Source organism: Silurus aristotelis (assembly GCF_946808225.1).
Source record: "Silurus aristotelis genome assembly, chromosome: 10".
NCBI classification, from domain to species: domain Eukaryota; kingdom Metazoa; phylum Chordata; class Actinopteri; order Siluriformes; family Siluridae; genus Silurus; species Silurus aristotelis.
The window spans coordinates 15620393-15638010 of NC_139583.1; the positions used below are offsets into that span (position 1 = coordinate 15620393).

Consider the following 17618-nt stretch of genomic DNA (forward strand, 5'->3'; position numbering starts at 1 on the left):
GTGCTTCTAAGAATAGGGCACAGAGTTCTGTCTTTCAAGTGTTTATTAAGAATTCTGTTTTGAAGCAGCAGTAAGTAAATGAGATCATGGAACTCACATTTGCCAACAGAGTGTAGGAGCTGCTATTTTTATTAAAGTATGCAGTTCTAGTCCAGGTTGTTGAATAAATGTGCCAGACTCTGTAGAGAATACTAGAAGTCTGGCTCTAACATATCTTGCAACCTGAGACGTTGTGGAGAAATGTATTTAAGCTTTAAGTCTAATGGTAATTAGCTGTGAAGGACGTTTACTGTCAAGATCTACAGTATCTCAAAAAAGTGAGTACACACCTCACATTGTAGCACCCATTTTACTATAAGCTTCCCAAGGGACAACACTATAGAAATGGAAATTGGATATATTTTAGAGTAGTCAATGTGCACCTTGTATAGCAGTTAGGATTTACTGTCCTTTTCTAAAACTGGTTCACTAGAAAGCCCACGAACTGTTTGCTGAAGAAAACCTGTCCAAGAGCATAAATTACTGGAATGTCCAAACATGCTGGCAAGATGACAACTGCTTTGCTGAGGAAGCTAATAGTGAAGGTGATGCAGTGGCCAAGTATGTCTCCAAACCTGAACCCTATTGAGCACCTGTGGGGCATCATCAAGCGGAAGGGGGTGAAGCGCAATGTGTCTAACATCCAGCAGCTCTGTGATGTCATTACGGAGGAGTGGACGAGGATCCCAGCAACAACCTGTGCAGCTCTGGTGAATCCTATGCCCAGGAGGATTGAGGCAGTGCTGGATATCAATAGTGCTCACAGAAAGTATTGACACTTTGGACATAGTTTTGCCAAGTTCACTTGTGGTGTACTCACTTTTGTTGCCTGTATTTAGACAATAATGGCTGTATGTTGAGTTATTTTCAGAGGACAGTAAATCTGTAATGCTGTACAATCTGCACATTAACTACTCTAAAATATATCCAAGTTTTATTTCTATAGTATTGTCCCTGGAGAAGATAATCTAAACTGGTTGCTGAAATGTGAGGGGTGTACTCACTTTTGTGAGCTACTGCACTTTAATAGCTGTTGTTGTTCCAGTAGGGGTGTAGGGCCTCTGTTAGAGATATCTAACCTTTTATTAAAATATTATTCTTGGTATTTTGTTATTATTTCTGAGAGTTTATAAAACACACATGAAGTGGTTCTTTAAAAGCCATGATGATTCATGCTTAATGCATTGTTGTCGAGGGCCTTTCTCTGCCTCTCCATCTCATAACCCTAAGACCTCCCACTATTCATGGATCTTCATAGACACACCAGCCATGAATATTAATAGTGTAGCCAACAGGCCTGAGTTAGTTAATGGCATACTTATCAAAGGCAGAAGAATTTTGCACAGCAATATGAACCGATGTCTTCACTGAAAACAGTATTGTGCCAGACCTAAGCAGAAATAAACTGATTCAGGTCTTAATGTAATTAAACACCAAGCTAAATCTGCTGTGCTCAGTCATACTGTCCTGCATGCGGTCCGGAGAGAATTATGCTGTTCTGTGAGAATAAAGAGAGTTGGAAGAGGAGTTGAAGGATTAAAGATGCATAGCAATAATTAAGGACAAATGAAGGCTCATGCTGTTTATGGATTGGATGCTGAGTGCCAGTTACGTTTCGGCTGAAAATGACGAATTAGTAATAAACTTACTGTAATAATTGCACAATTAATCACATAAGATCCACTTGAGACACTAGAAAATAATGTAAGAAATATTGTTTTCAGAAAGAATTATTTGCTGCATTAAAGCTGGAACATGATTACATTCCTTTGTAATCAGGCAGCCAACTGTCTCTCCTAACAATACAATTGTACACAAAGGTTACTTTTTTCTTCTTTTGCCAATACATAAATACATAATTATTTAGAAGAGCATAACTTCTAATGATTAATGACAAGATTGGTGTGTTTATGATTTATGCTGGGTAGGCATTCTTTTATGATTCATTTTGTATTCTTAGGTTTACGTGGCAACAGACATCTTTGGCTTTTGATGACCGCAAAGGTATAAATGCATGCAGATTCCATGAGGAGGTAAATGATCTTCCGTTTATCAAATGCTATACCAGTTTTCTGATGTAATTAAATTATTAGAATTATATTAAAAGTATCAAGACATTTGGAAAAGCCATGGTTTTTCACTTTTCCTCATAACTACTTGGACAAGTAATGTCCCTAGCATTGTTTGTTTGTTTGTTTGTTTGTTTGTTTGTTTGTTTGTTTGTTTTATCGAGTGCTAAAATTATATACAGTACTGTCTTTAAAAATAATCTAAATGGTTCTTTTGGAGACTTTTTATTGTTGTTGAAATAGTTTGGAAATCTTTGAATGCTTTTTTATTGACTTATTAATGAATTATTCAAATGACTTAATAGTTAATAATAAATTAATGTATTCTACTGAATTTTTATATTTGCTTTTACAGATTCAGAATCCTAGCATTAGTGCTTGGTTCCCCCTGAGCTTCTAAAGATCATGGGTCCAAAGCCTCATGGAAGCAAAAACCATGCCAGGCCCCTAAGAAAGCTTTCTATAGCAAAAAAAGATCAGCAGAAGAGCAATGCAAAACTACAAAAAGGGCCTTCAATCACTTCATTTTTTAAGAACACACCACCTTCAAAACTGGCCTGCCCGCTTTGTGGCAAGTTTGTGCCGCGTTTCAAAATAAATGAACACATAGACTCACAGTGTCGAGACTTTCTTGAGGAGAATGACATACAGGCAAGAGCAGCCGGTGACACCAACCAAGCGAAAACATCCTGGCCCTTTTCAAATAATGCTCCACAGAGTCATGATGAGAGAAAAAATGCAAGCTTGCAGAAAAATTATCAAGATGCAAAGACAAGCCCATATTTTAAAAAGAGTGGCATGACACTTCAAGAATCACCTAAGAAAAATTACCACACTGGAGAGGTCACGACGGTCAGTCTTGGGCGTTTGTCCTCTAAGCTCTCCAAAAAAGTGCTGTTTCCTTTAGAGGACTCCAAAGTTCACAGCACCCAATCGTCTTTTGAAGAGAAGGCATTGTTGAGTGAACCAAGTAGTTCACAAAAAGAAAACTATGATGAGAATGAAATAGATACATCTGAACCTCCAGCGATGAACTCGACATTAACCTCTCAGGTATCAGCTGATAATCAATCTCGTATTAAAACTGTTAAAGAGGCCACTTTAAAAGGAGAACCACTGAGTTCTGATGTTTCTCAATCAGCAAAAACAACTGCTTCGTTGAGGTTAATGAAGAGAAAGAAAGAAGAGACTCCTGGTGGAGGTGTAGTCTTAAACACACAGAAGAAAACGCGATATTCAGGGAAAAGGACCGCCAAATCTACCGGCACTGATCCATTACCAGAGGTTGAAGTCAGCAAGTCCAAACTCAAAGATAGGAAGCAGACTTTGCCACAGGATAGCAGTAGTGATATTCAACAAGATGCTAGTGCCTCCTTTATGGAACCTGGTTCACCCAGGTGGCCGTACTATCTTCAGAACTTCCTGACTTTACTGAGAACAGTGCTGGAGAATAAGGATGACCGAATGCTCTTCGGTGAGGAAGAACTTCTTTCTATCCAGAAGTTCAAGCAGCTGTCAGGTAGGGAATATACATAACACGGCAAGTATAGTATCCTCATACTTTGGATGAGTCTGCAATGTATATGTGATAGGTGCAGGTTATGGTAACTAATACTCCACTCCTTGTATCCTAGTGCCTGGACAGATGCTATATGTGCGTCTGTTTCAAAGGAAGTTGAAATGGCTACAAGTGAGCAAATTAGATTACACTGAGATTAGTTCAGACCTCAATCCTGTTGTGCAAGAACTTGTGTCCAGTGGCTTCCTCCAGACAGGTTGGTGAGCAAGAGTAGGGTTTTGTTAGCTTGTCTTGTCTAAAGCCCAATGGTTTTAACTCCTTCCAATTTTATTTATTTCTTAGAGTCTGAACTCACTGAGATCCCAGATGTATTAGATCTTCTACCTGCTCCGGAGCTCCGAAATCTGGCTAAGACTTTCCACCTAGGAGGTTCTGGGAACAGTAGCCAGAAACAGCAGCTGGTGGAAGGGCTTCTCCATTTGTCCAGACAGCGCTCTCTATTTTCTTTTGCCCAAAGCAACACTGCTGCAGTTATTCTCAAAAGGTTTGTTGTTGGTGACAAGATCTATGGATATCGCATTTATATACCAATTTGTTGTCACTTAATTTCAGAATAGCTGAAAAAAATAAAAAACATAATATTTTATTTTTGTTTTTAACTTGCAATACTTTTTCATATAAATACACTATATGGCCAAAAGTAAATGGACACAGCCCAGGTACTCTTATTCGACAATCTACTCCAGCACAGCTTATTTCAGATTTAGTCCAGTTTTAGTTTGGTATTATAATAACCTCCAATTTTCTGGGGAGACATTTTTACTAGAAGGCCTGGTGTGTAGGACAAACTATGAACTCGTTCTTGGCAAACTATAAACTTTACTTGTCATGATGGAACAGCTTTGGGCATTTATGAGAAAGCATAATGGCTAACTTTATGGCGGTAGTTTGGGGAAGGCCAACATAAAGGTTATGGTGAAGTGGTGACATAAGTTTAGCCATGTACTGTGGTTTACTTTTACATCACCTGCAGGGCGAAACAGCTAGCAGGCTCCTGTGTGTTTCTGTGTCGGGAGCCTCGCGCTATGTTCTCTCGTGTCCTACTACTTTTCTCCCTTACTGACACTCTGGAGGAGGAGGAAATGGCATCAGGGGGTCAGGGCCAACTCTACACTATTCTGCTGGTCAACTCTGGACGTCTGGCTTACCCTGCCTACACAGTTCAGCGGTCTACCCTAGTGTTTAGAGACAGGGAAGACTTAATCAGGTAATAATCTTATCCTGTAACTCGTTTAGGCTCATTTAGCTGGTTGAATTCTGAAGAAAATGCAGAATTGGTGCCAAGTTAAAATGGGCAGTAATTTAAACATGTTCTTCTGAACAGATACGAAGCTGCAATGCGAACCCTTCAGGAGGTGATTACAGCAATGCAGGCTGGCTGCTGGGAGGATGCTCTAGAACTGTACACTTCAGCAAAGTCTAACTGGCAAAACTTGAAACAAACTTATGACTTGAGGTTGGAGCTACAAATTTGCCTTCTGTTCAGACATAATTTTCTCAGGCTTAATTAAGTAGATTCATGAACTTGTATCTATGTGCAGTTGGCAAGAGCTGTTACCCATGTTCCTGCGGTGCTTCACAGTAGGCTGGACATATACACGTATATTGTCTCGAGGAGTCGAGATACTACAGAGGCTACGTCGCTATCAGGTGTGTGTATACAGTGCATTGGAGGTTGTAATAGAAGAAATGTAATACATTTAGAGCTTTAGTTAAAAATGCACAAATCTGGCTGCTGGTAATTAACACTTTCCTTTTTGTATTGTAAAAAAACTGTTGCTTTCGTGTGTTTGGCCTGTAGTATCGTGACAGTGCTAAAACAAATTATATTATCCAAACAATATGCTCTTTTTTTGTTGTGTTTTGCTATGGCGGGGAGGTGCAAACTCGTCAAACTTTTTTTTTTTAAATGCTCAATAAAGTGAGTTAAGTTTTATGATATTAAATAATAGAGATGTTATAGAGCATATTAAGTAATTATAATAGAGTATAAAAGATTAAGTTAAAAAAAAATAAGATTGAGGTATGATTTAATTTTTTATTTTTTTTTATCTTGTGTGTCTTTATTTCTTTTGCTCTTTTGTTCTAGGATGCCGTGGATGAGCTCCGGTCTCTTCTGTCTCAGTCAGTGTTTTGTCCAGACAGCAGAGGGCGCTGGTGGGACAGACTGGCGCTCAATCTGCATCAGCATCTAAAATGTCATGAGCAGGTAACATGATCTAGATTGTGTAGGTGAACATGCTTGCAGATGAGTATGTCTTAAGAACTGTAATCTTTGAAAGATCTGGTCTATTTGGTCATTCTTAAACTTTATTTATTATCTTTGATGATATGGTTCTTAGCAAAGGTTTCAGTATTAAAAATGTAAGTATCAATCTGCTTAGTCCAATTCCCTATACATTCTTAAATTATTTAAACCATTTTGAAGAAAAAATAGTAACCCTTAGTGTTTGTAAACACTATGGAAATATATGCCTTACTGTGACACTGTGTTTTAGGCATTGTGTTCCCATACAAGTATAAAGTATGACATTCATAATTGTCTTGGTGGTTTCTACTTTAAAGGCTATCTACGCCATAAGGGATGGATTGAACGATCCACTGGTCCGGACAGGTCACCGTCTGTCACTGCACCAGCGAGCCACCAGAATGAGAGAGTCTGCGAGTCTTAAGAAGTACCATCTACTGCTCCTAGACCTTCCTTCTATTCATGTGGACAGTGTGACTCATGTAAACATACCCTTTATTATACAAAAATGTTTGTAAACCCAACTAAAGTGACTGGACTTATGGTTTAATTTTAAAAAACATTTTGACTTTCACCTGGGAAGCTTCACTGGTTACTGTTATATCACATAGCTTTTTTAACTACTTAAATAAAAAAATCTCAATATTTCAGAATGAGCTGATCGACTATATCTTCAGAGACATTGTTTTTGTGTCTCTTACTAGGTTACAATTCGAGGTCAGCTCTTTCCACATGAGGGCGGTATGGGCAAATCTGTGTTCCTCAGGCCTGCTACTGGGCATGAAGGCTCTGGAGAAGGATGCGATGGAATGGTCTTATGCTCTGTAGAGGAGCTGGCTTTGGCACATTATAGAGAACTTGGCTACGATCAAGGTTTTTAAATAAACATTCAAGCCTGAATTTTATATAAAGGTAATCTCTGTATTCATGTCAACAGGGAATATGTAGAAGTGTATTTCTGACAGCCATTTGTTGCAGGCATTCATGGTGAGGGCACTACATTCTCTACTTTGTTTGGCCTTCTGATGTGGGACATTATCTTCATGAATGTCTCTGATGTCTTCAGAACATTGTATCAGGTATAAAATAAAACCTTACAGTCATGTGAAAATGAAAGTACACCCTCGTTGAATGTAATGTAAATTTTTTGTTATCAGGACTTAATGTAAATAATCTGGCTACTTATCTGGTCTCAAAATGAGGTAAATACAAGCTCAGATGCATAAAGCATGACATATTACACGGCCATTATTTATTTCACAAAAATAAAGCCAATATTTAAAGCCATGAGTGAAAATCTAAGCACACCTTTACAGCTTCCATAGGATTCAAGAGGCTTATTTAATTCCCTGTGATTTATTGATCATCAGCAAGAACAACCATTTTTATAAAAGCCCATGTTTTAGCGGTTTGCTGGTCTGGAGCATTTAGGTGCGTGTTAACATGATGCTAAGAAGGAAAGACATCAGCCCTGAATTTAGCGAAGCAGTTCTTGCTGCCCTTCAATCTGGGAAGGGTTATAATGCCAGTTTAAAATCCATCTTTCTACAGTAAGCAAAAAAAAAATAATCAAGCCAATATTCCCAGGAATTAACCTCCTACCAAATTCACCTCAAGGTCAGACATGGTACTTTCATTTTCACATGTATGCTTTACACATATTTCCCAGTATATGTATGTGCATATTATATAAAGGTTGTGAAAGAAGCTCTTTGTTTGCAACTTTGCCTGGTTTCTCAAACTGTATATAGAATGTGCTGGAATTTGTACAACCTCTGCATTATTACTAAAGTATAAGTATATTCCCTGGACACATTTTCAGGCTTGTCCTCTGGACTTGTACACTGACTGTTTCTATGAGAATCGGAAGGATGCTATTGAGGCCCGAGCTGAGCTGTTGTCTGAGGCGTCCACAGAAACACTGCAGGAGCTGCTGGCTGAAGTGTGGAATTCACAAGAGGGAAGAGTTTGTGCTCTTGTGAATTGGGAGAGATTTTCTTGTCTTCAACAAGCCCAGGTATCTTGAGTTGCAGAACATCCCAGCATTTTTTTTTAATTAGAAGCAGTACAGCTGAACGGTGTTTGACATGAAGAAAAAAAATTAAAGTCTAGTTTTCTTGATTTTCCTGTAGTTTATAAATGTAGTTAGAGGTTGCATTTATTTTGTAACTCGATCAGATGCCATTCAAACTTTCCTTGTAATAATTCTAAGCTCCAAAACTGTGTAAGTGCTTTTCAGATGTCGCTCATTTTTGTTAAAAAGAAATGAAATCGAATGCATCTAATTAGTTAAATGTATTCTTTGTGCTGTTGCAGAGTTTAGTAGCATGCCTAGGAGGACACTTTTTAAGTGGAGTGGTCCTTAAAATGGCGAAAGACTATAGACACAGCAAAGGTGGACTTCCTGACTTGGTTGTGTGGAACACCTCAAAGAGCAGCTATAAGGTGAGCTTTGAAGACTGAGATTTCAGGAGTTTTAATTAGGAGCTTAGCTGTAGCCTTTACAATAAGAAGATAAATCAAGTAGGTTTTTATTGCCATTTCAGCCACCACATAAACCACCACAGACCACACCACCAAAACTAATGTGCTTTATAAAACAACAAATTGCCAAGATAATGCAAAAACACAAAACACTACAAAAAGATGTGTACATTGGTGTGTGTATCTTTGAATTGTCTTTGTGATATGTTTCCTTCAAACAGGTTGTTTTGCTTGTTTGATACAACTGCATTTCTTTCTCTAGTTCTCCTATCACATTACTGCTAACAGGCTGGGAGGGTGGGGCAAGCAAATGCTTCCTATGAGATATGTAAACCAACCTACACATCTTTTTCAACTGCTGCTTATGCTACTTTGGAAAGTAATATTTGCCCTGTATATGCCCACAACGGCCATGACTAGATAGTATTATTATGATTGACAGGGGATAACCATACCAGATAATACCATATAGGTATTGAGGTTTCATTTTTTTTTTTTTAACTCTTAGAACTCTTTTTCCATAGATGTGTATATGTATTTCTGTTTTCATTAGATAAAATATAAAATAAAGGTATAAATAAAGTTTTACCTTTCACAAGTAAATCCAATGTCCTGCTTTAGAAGTTCATTGATATGAGGTTTTCTCTCTTAGCTGGTGGAAGTGAAGGGCCCTAATGACCGTCTGTCCCAGAAACAACAGATCTGGCTTGATGAACTGCAGAAGCTGGGTGCTGATGTTGAAGTGTGTCACGTCACTGCTACTGGAGCTCGTGGAGCACGACTGGAATAGAGACTACAATTGCTTTCATCGAAACTGCTGCACTAATGGTCAAAACATTTCACTCATGCTGGTCAATTCTCTCTAAAGACTTTTGAGTGTGTCCTTGTGTGAATGTGCTGATTTAACGCAACTGTACTTTATACTTGTTCTGTATGACAACATACTGCTGACACTACCACATGTATTATACCTACAGTATGAAGAGAGGATTCTCTGAATCCTTTGGCTGCTGCTTTCACCTTTTCTTATCCTTGTCTTTTTAAAAAGAATTACACTTGATTATATTTAAAACATGAAATTATAAGAAATTAAAATATTTTTGTAATAAAAAATGAAAAAATGTTTAGATATGTCATTTGTTCTAATTTCTGAACGTGCTGTACAAACACTAACATGACCAGGGGATTTTCTAAGCTGGATTTGTGTAGGAGAAGCTGGAAATGATAACTGGGCTCATGATGACTTTAAGTTTGTTTCTTGACTCCGAATTAAATTCATGTTTGCTTTTATACAACTGTTTCCTAGGTGCCTCGTATGATTTATCCTCGCAGGAGGAATAAAAGCTCCAATTAATTAGGTAGATGGAGTTTCTGTAATGACTGCACACACAGTTTGTCTAGTCGGTTAGCAATGTTGCTCAAGAGATTCTTCACTTCCTTTGTATCAGCATACATTTTTGCAGATATAATTTCCCCGTTCATTTAATGTTTATTATAGTTACAAGATATCTGTAAAGATCACATTTTCTGGTGAATGACATAATTTTTTTTTTGAGAATCAAAGGAGGACCATATTAATTTTGTGTTATTCGTTCTCCATAAAGGCTCCATAAGCTCATACAGGCTCGTATTTGTATCACTATATTACATTTCTCCAAAAACACCATCATATACAAGTCCCCGAATGTTCTATATGTGATTTTTTTCTCTAAATATATAATACTGAACAATTTTTTTAAACAGTCAGTAAAACTGTATTTCTTGGTCTGGTGATGCTAAAAGAAGAGAAAAATAAAGAGAGAGAGAGAGAGAGCGTTTCTCTGTAGTTTCTCCTAAATGAGATCAAATTGGAAATATATGGAAAGTTCAGCTATTGGTTTAATGTGAGCAAGTTTAGTATGCAATATGTTCATAATGCATTTGTAACTATACTGTAAATTATATTTGGGAAAAATATTTCTGTCCCTTTACCCAAATATGGTTAAAGCTTGATTTTACTATGTACACCTGAATAATGACCCAGTAACCAACCAAAAAACAACAGATAATTTTCTTATGATATTAATATGATCCCGAGTGACCCATAATCCATAAAGTGGGTTAGACAAGATCTTTTACCTTCACGTTTAATGAAGCATTTGTGACACCTGATACATAAACAAAACACAAGTTATAATCATTATTAAGGTTTTTGCAAGCGAAAACTTTGAACAGAGAAATTTGGGTATATTATTCAGTTATTATAAACTTAAAAAATAAATTTGACAGTATATATATATATATATATATATATATATATATATATATATATATATATATATATATATATATATATATATATATATATATAAGAAAAACCTTCAACACCATTGTATTTTAATTTTCACACATAAGCTGTTAAAAGATGTTGCCATCTATGTGGAATTAATAAGCAACCATAGAAACCAAAAGATTGCAAACCTCCTCACCTTTATCCTTTAAAAAAAAAAAAAGTCTGTAATATGTGCTTCATTATATTTTTTACACCTCACTATTTTGTGTTGACAGTCTGTTGATGCTAATTACTAACAGGACAGTGTAACATAATTATTGTTCAGAATCTTTTCTCATCTGCTCTTACCACTAATTCTGCTTTATTTAATCTTGGTACTTTTGCACTTGCTGCTGCTAAATCAGAATAAACCTTTTCCATTCTCTCAAGGGCTGAACGTCCTGTATTTTCCAAGGCTATATCTACTCTAAGATATAGATTTATAACCCTTTTACTTTCCCCCTATCTAAGGTTTATGATGGTGCTATGTTAGATCAGCACATGAAGACATACAGTAGTGTTCACAGTAGAAGCCATCATTTTTTCTAACAGTGATGCTTAATAAAAGTTCTCTCCAGCCAAGTGGAAATTCAGTTAAAGGAAACTCTATCTATCAAGAGACCCCGCTACAACCTTATTACCTTTGCTAAATGGCTCCCTCTGTGCCAATATTACGATGCCTGTATAAGTGAATGGACAATAAAACAATTATATCTGTGTTATTTCTTTTGGCCGAAAGACTTGGGTAACCTGGTTATACAGGAAAACACTGAATATATGTCGACCCAGATGTTTGTTGGAGGCCTACCACTATGTACAGTTTCATTTCAGCTGTGATCGGCGTGAAAATATCATGATGTTATTTAATATTACAATATTACTAAATAAATACATTCAATAATGACAATAATAATAATAATATAAAAAGCAGTACAGTGAAAATTGGTTTCAAGATAATATATATATATATATATAAAACCAGGTGTGTTGTAGAAAAAGGTACTTCTACATAGTTTTGATTTATTGAAGGAGGAAGTGAAAGTAAAATTATATTTTTTTAAAGTGCTTATTTGTTACCTTAGATCTTAAAGCCAATCTGGCCATTTCCTCTGACCTCTCTCATCAAGATGTTTCTGTCACTGCCACTTACTAAATCTTTTGTGCTTGTTTGCTTTTTGCACTATATTATAAAGATAAACTATAGACTGCAGTCCATGGTAATGCCAGAATATTAACATTCAGACTTTTCTGATACCAACAAAAAAGCCAAAGTTATCAAGATTGCATTTAGCTTCATTCTGATGCTGAATGTAATCATTATATGAAGCTCTTCGGCTATATCTGGATGATTATATGCAATACAGTGCTACCATTGTTGACAGAATGATTGTGTTAATAAGCAGATGTACACTGTAGATTCACTCACATGCTCCTCTATATAAAATAATTCCTTGGCAAGTATTCAGTCAAATAAACATACAGTATGAAAACTTCTAGTCTAGTCTGTGCACGCCTCTAATTAACCACTAGGTGTCACTATTATCACAAAGTGTTGCTTTTGTGAAAAAGCTGAGCAAGTAACAAAGCTCTCCGTTCTGCTGTACAGTACCATCAGCCTTATTTGTTTAACAGTTGTACTTTCCATAATATCAAATAGTTTTCTTTTTTAAACTAGTGGTGTACACCATTTATCATTTATCACAGTATCATAAATACTTCTATTATATTAAAATAATCAAATGTCTAAAATTAAAGCTATTTCCTGCTTTATTAATGCTGTGACTGAATAAAACCTGAATTAATTTTACTTTGTAATGCTGCTTCAGAAACTAAGAAATACTGCTGCCACACTTTTTGTTTTTCTTGCTCGTGCTTTCGATCATCTCACGCTCATCTCAAAGGGGCTGTGCAGGGACTGTGCTACCTGTGTCGAGGCAGTGTTTGCTATGAGAGAGAAGCTATTGATTTTAACTGCAAAGAGCCTCCCACACACTGAGAGAAAAAGAGTGAGCGAGAGATAAAGGATAGCAAAAGCCACTCCTACATATTTGCACTTTGGCTTGATGATGCTATGCTCTGTTGGTAATAAAAAAAGATCAAACCTGAGACAGTTGCAGTTAAACGCAAGTGCTTTGTTTTTGGATTTCTGAGTGTTTTTTGTATGCTTTTAGCATTTTCTGTGTTTGTATTTTCCAAGAATGTCTCTGTGAACTACTGTGACAAAGCTGAGGATTTTAATAATTTTGCCCTTTATACTTATGATTGCAGAGCATGTGTACTGAGCTGTTTGGTGAAGAAGCCATCATTATCCTTTCATTCTTTTCTTCTGGAATGTTGTAGACCATCTGCTACATAAACGTCAATCATCATATTTAAACTCCAAATAATGAACACGCAGAGAACATATGTGTGCGGTTGATTGTCATTAATCAGAAGCCCAGTGTTTAGTCTATTTAAACTCATTCAGGCTGTAGCTGTGGCTTTGTGCTGCTTATAAACTTGTGGCTGCGGACGCCTTGTTTGCAGTGCTGCCCAAGGTGTAACTTATTATAGTACCTCAAGGGGGCCTGTTTCCTGACTGCCATTGCCAGGGCATTAAATAAACAACAGTTTATTTACTATTTCAATTTTAGGAGACTTTTTGGCCTGAATTTTTGACCATGCTTATCCCACAGCCCTGCTGAGATTCTATTTCTGAGAGCTAAGTGGCTCTTCATACTCTCGCCGGAGCCCAAAGCCACAGCAGACCCTCCTTATTCTCCTTTGGCAAGCACCCCCAGCTCACACTCACTGCTTTCCTAATTTAGTAACGGCCGGGTAAAAATATGTGCTAACGGGGTCTGGTATGTCAGGCTGGCGTCCAAGGGAAGGGAAGGGAAGGTAAGGGAGGGGTAGGAGGGGGGTTTCACTTGTGAGAGAGAAGAGAGTGCACTGAGGCCACAAAATACAAAGAGTACATGCTCTCATGTTGTGCTGAATTGTAGTAATACAATAACTGATATTACAAAAACAATAAAAATGTGTGAGATATGATTTCTTGGGTGATTTGCCACTTTTGAGACAATGTTTGGTTAATGATATAACTGTTAATGTTACAAAAAGTAAAGCTAGAATTATTAAAAAAGAAACGTTTTTTTTTCCTGCCAGTTCATTGATGTATAATAAATGACAGGAAAAAGGTAATATCTGCATCGCCACTCCGCAAATGTTTCTGCTCATTTAGAACATGGGCCCATTAACTCACCATATGAGCACTAAAATGTCTTTTGTACAAGTTGTACAAACCAATATAAATGTGATTTTTTTGAAAAATGTTAGACACTTTTAAACTGTGGTAATTTATTTTGTTGCGAGAAAGAAATGCCTTTTCTAGTCTTTTGTGGAACGTTTTGTGTGTGCTTCTGTGCGCGCGTGCGCGTGTGTGCATGTGCGCGTGTGTGTGTGTGTGTGTGTGTGTGTGTGTGTGTGTGTGTGTGTGTGTGTGTGTGTGTGTGTGTGTGTGTACATGCAAATCTATGTCTGAGTGCATGCACTTGTGAATGTCTTTGCTTGGGCCTGTCCCTGAGTGGATGTGTGTCTGTTTTTGAATGTGTGTGTGAGGCCATTGCCCTGACAGCCTAAACCTAACTCTGAGTCATCAGTTCATGTGTACAGTGCCATCAAGCAGATCAAAAACAGCAGCTAACCTGGTAAATGAACACCCCCCAGCCCCCCCGACTCTCAGACAGCTGATGTTTAAGACAACATGCTCAGCTCCAGATCTCCCATTTTCTTTCAGGTGTGTGTGTGTGTGTGTGTGTGTGTGTGTGTGTGTGTGTGTGTGTGTGTGTGTATATATATATATATATATATATATATATATATATATATATATATATATATATATATATATATATATATATATATATATATATATATATATATTTGTGTGATGTAAAACTAGATTAGATTAGATATATAATATAGACCTTTTATATATATATATATATATATATATATATATATATATATATATATATATATATATATATATAGGAGTTGGGCTGTGTGATTTACAAAACTGTGAAAACCAAACTTAAACTTGTTAAACTATAAAAGGAATAATTCATCCAGGACTGTAAGAGTGAATATTTTGATTAGTTCCTATTTAATTGATTAATTAATTTACCTATAAGAGAAGAGTAAGGTCAGTAGAGAGTTGATACGATAACCTTGAAGTAGCAGTGTACTGGCATAAATGTAAATGCAAAATATAAAGGCATACCTTTGTCTTTTACAGAATTTAACATGTGCCAAATCGAACATGCAGATCATGAATACGCGTGATCTGCTGTGGCGACCCCTAATGGGAGAAGCTGAAAGAAAGTTTATTGCATTACTTCTGGTGTTCTGTTGTAAAAGGTTGGTAGATTGCTGCAAAGTGTGAATACTGATAAAGATGTGCCATCATGATCATTGTTTCATGTGTTACACCTTAACCATTGAAAACACCTCGAAGTGGTAGGGGAAACCTTGTCATCACATGACCTGGCTTTAGATGAGGCAGTGTGAAAAACTCTGCTGGTGGTTAAATGTAGCAATACCACATCACAAACGGTAGCACATGATTTCAGAGATGCCAAGTGACAATTTAACTCTAAGAATACTCCATACTGTTTGTTTGAATCAGCCTGGAAATCATTTGACGAATATGACAAAAACTATACCATAAAAACAAGCATGTTTCTGCTTGTTTCTGTGAGAAACCAATTATATAATTGTTTAACATTTAATGCCAGTACTGTGTAATATATGTACAAGTCATGTCAAAATTAAACATGGTTTGACTTCATGTAATTAGCAGATTTCTGTTAGTCAAATTATATTTTAGACAATCTCCTTATTAGATTAAAGGTTAGTTTTATGTTTAGACACTCTATTTTTTATATATTTTCAGTATTTTAGTAACAGCAGTTAAAATGCACTGTCTAATGTACATTTTGTGTAGGTTTGGATGTATATATCATTCCTTTAAGCTAAAGCTTTAAGCTAAATTCCTTCCTTTGCCTGATATTATAGAACAGAAGAATGTATTTGAATGTCATTGAGTTGTTATTTTTTTCTAATTCTAATGAATATAATAGTCCTCACTGCTCCAAGTGCAATATGCTCATGCTTTAGCTGAGGTTTCTTTCAGTGTTGTTGTCTATGACTGTGCTTGTCCAATTTTTTTCGCCATAATATAAGCACAGGAAAGGTCAGAGAATTAAAAAAACAGTAGACAATAGGTTTACCCTATAACAGATATACAGTGCATCTGGAAAGTATTCACAGCACTTCACTTTTACCACATTTTGTTATGTTACAGCCTTATTCCAAAATGAATTCAATTAATTATTTTCCTCAAAATTCTAAAAACAATCACGTACATACGTTTTCACAGCCTTTTCTCAATACTTTGTTGAAGCACCTTTGGCACCAATTACAGCCTCAAGTCTTTTTGAGTATGATGCTACAAGCTTGGCGCACCTATTTTTGTCAGTTTCTCCTATTCTTTTTTGCAGAACCTCTCAAGCTCCATCAGGTTGGATGGGAAGTGTCGGTGCACAGGAATTTTTAGATCTCTCCAGAGATGTTCAATTGGGTTAAAGTCTGGGCTCTGGCTGGGCCACTCGAGGGCATTCATAGAGTCGTCCCATAGCCACACCTTTGTTATCTTGGCTGTGTGCTAAGGGATGTTGTCCTGTTAGAAGATAAACCGGGCTTTTTGGCAAACTCCAGGCGGGCTGTCACGTGCCTTCCACTGAGCAATGGCTTCCGTCTGGCCACTCTACCATACCGGCCTAATTGGTGGAATTCTGCAGAGATGGTTGTTCTTCTGGAATGTTCTCTTCTCTCTACAGTGAACCACTGGAGCTCTTTCAGAGTGACCATTGGGTTCTTGATCACCTCCTAAAACACTTCTCGCCCGATCACTCAGTTTGGCCGGGCAGTTACAAACTTCTTCTATTCACGGATGATGAAGGCCAGTGTGCTCATTGTAACCATTAATGCTGCAGAAATGTTTCTGTTCCCTTCCCCAAATCTCTGGCTTGATACAATCCCATCTTGGAAGTCTATTGACAATTTCTTGGACTTCATGGCTTAGTTTGCGCTCTGACATGCAGTTAACTGTGGGATCTTATACAGACAGGTGTGTGCCTTTTCATATCATATTCAATCAACTGAATTTACCACAGGTAGACTCCAATCAAATTGTAGAAACATCTCAAGGATGATCAGTTGAAACAGGATGCACATGAGCTCAATTTTGAGTGTCATGGCAAAGCCTGTGAATGTACATAAATTGTTTGTAGCATTTTGAGAAAAATAATGAATTTAATCCATTTTGAAATAAGGCTGTAAAATAACAAAATGTGGAAAAGGTGAGAAGCTGTGAATACTTTCCGGATGCACTGTATACGTACTGTATATCTTTTAGAAAATTCTGAAAGTATGCAGTTAAAGCAACAGGTGCAACCACTTTGGCGAAGGTTTGTTTTGGAAAAGGGATGAATCACAAAGTATAAAATTCTAAACTATCATTGTTTGTGCTCATTATTTAGAATTAATTAAGAATAGCAATCCGTCTGAAGGGCAGTGCATTGTGCAAGCCGCAATAAACATCCTAATTATTATCAGGGCAACAATAACACAAAACAGCAAGCTTTAAAAATGCACATTTTAATTGTACTTTTGAAGATGCTCATAAAGGGCTAATAAAATATGAAAGTGCATGTGTAAAAAAATGTAAAAGCCACCCACCAAGTAAGCCATGTGTCCCGTTTGTCTCTGCAGATTAAATTATTTATAAATAGTAAAACAAAATTTCAACTTGTTTAGATTTAAAGTAGATGGTTAGGAATTTAG

At 36.8% G+C, this 17618-nt stretch overlaps 1 protein-coding gene across 4 annotated transcripts in view; it reads left to right on the forward strand.

Annotated features, from left to right (window-relative positions):
• Positions 1 to 9542, forward strand: part of fan1 (FANCD2 and FANCI associated nuclease 1) — a 12160-nt gene extending 2618 nt beyond the window's left edge. For 2 of the 4 annotated variants that reach the window (XM_083551542.1, XM_083551543.1), the window contains exons 2-15: positions 2000 to 2072; positions 2464 to 3627; positions 3743 to 3883; positions 3970 to 4171; positions 4661 to 4894; positions 5012 to 5143; positions 5229 to 5337; positions 5777 to 5896; positions 6253 to 6417; positions 6640 to 6808; positions 6914 to 7014; positions 7758 to 7952; positions 8252 to 8380; positions 8682 to 9542. In XM_083551542.1, coding sequence (XP_083407668.1) covers positions 2514 to 3627; positions 3743 to 3883; positions 3970 to 4171; positions 4661 to 4894; positions 5012 to 5143; positions 5229 to 5337; positions 5777 to 5896; positions 6253 to 6417; positions 6640 to 6808; positions 6914 to 7014; positions 7758 to 7952; positions 8252 to 8380; positions 8682 to 8843 — 2973 coding nt within the window. In that variant the 5' untranslated portion in view covers positions 2000 to 2072; positions 2464 to 2513 and the 3' untranslated portion in view covers positions 8844 to 9542. The remainder of the gene's footprint in view (positions 1 to 1999; positions 2073 to 2463; positions 3628 to 3742; positions 3884 to 3969; positions 4172 to 4660; positions 4895 to 5011; positions 5144 to 5228; positions 5338 to 5776; positions 5897 to 6252; positions 6418 to 6639; positions 6809 to 6913; positions 7015 to 7757; positions 7953 to 8251; positions 8381 to 8681) is intronic. The other 2 variants (XM_083551544.1, XM_083551545.1) reach the window with 1 other exon arrangement.
• The last annotated feature ends 8076 nt before the right edge of the window (positions 9543 to 17618 follow it).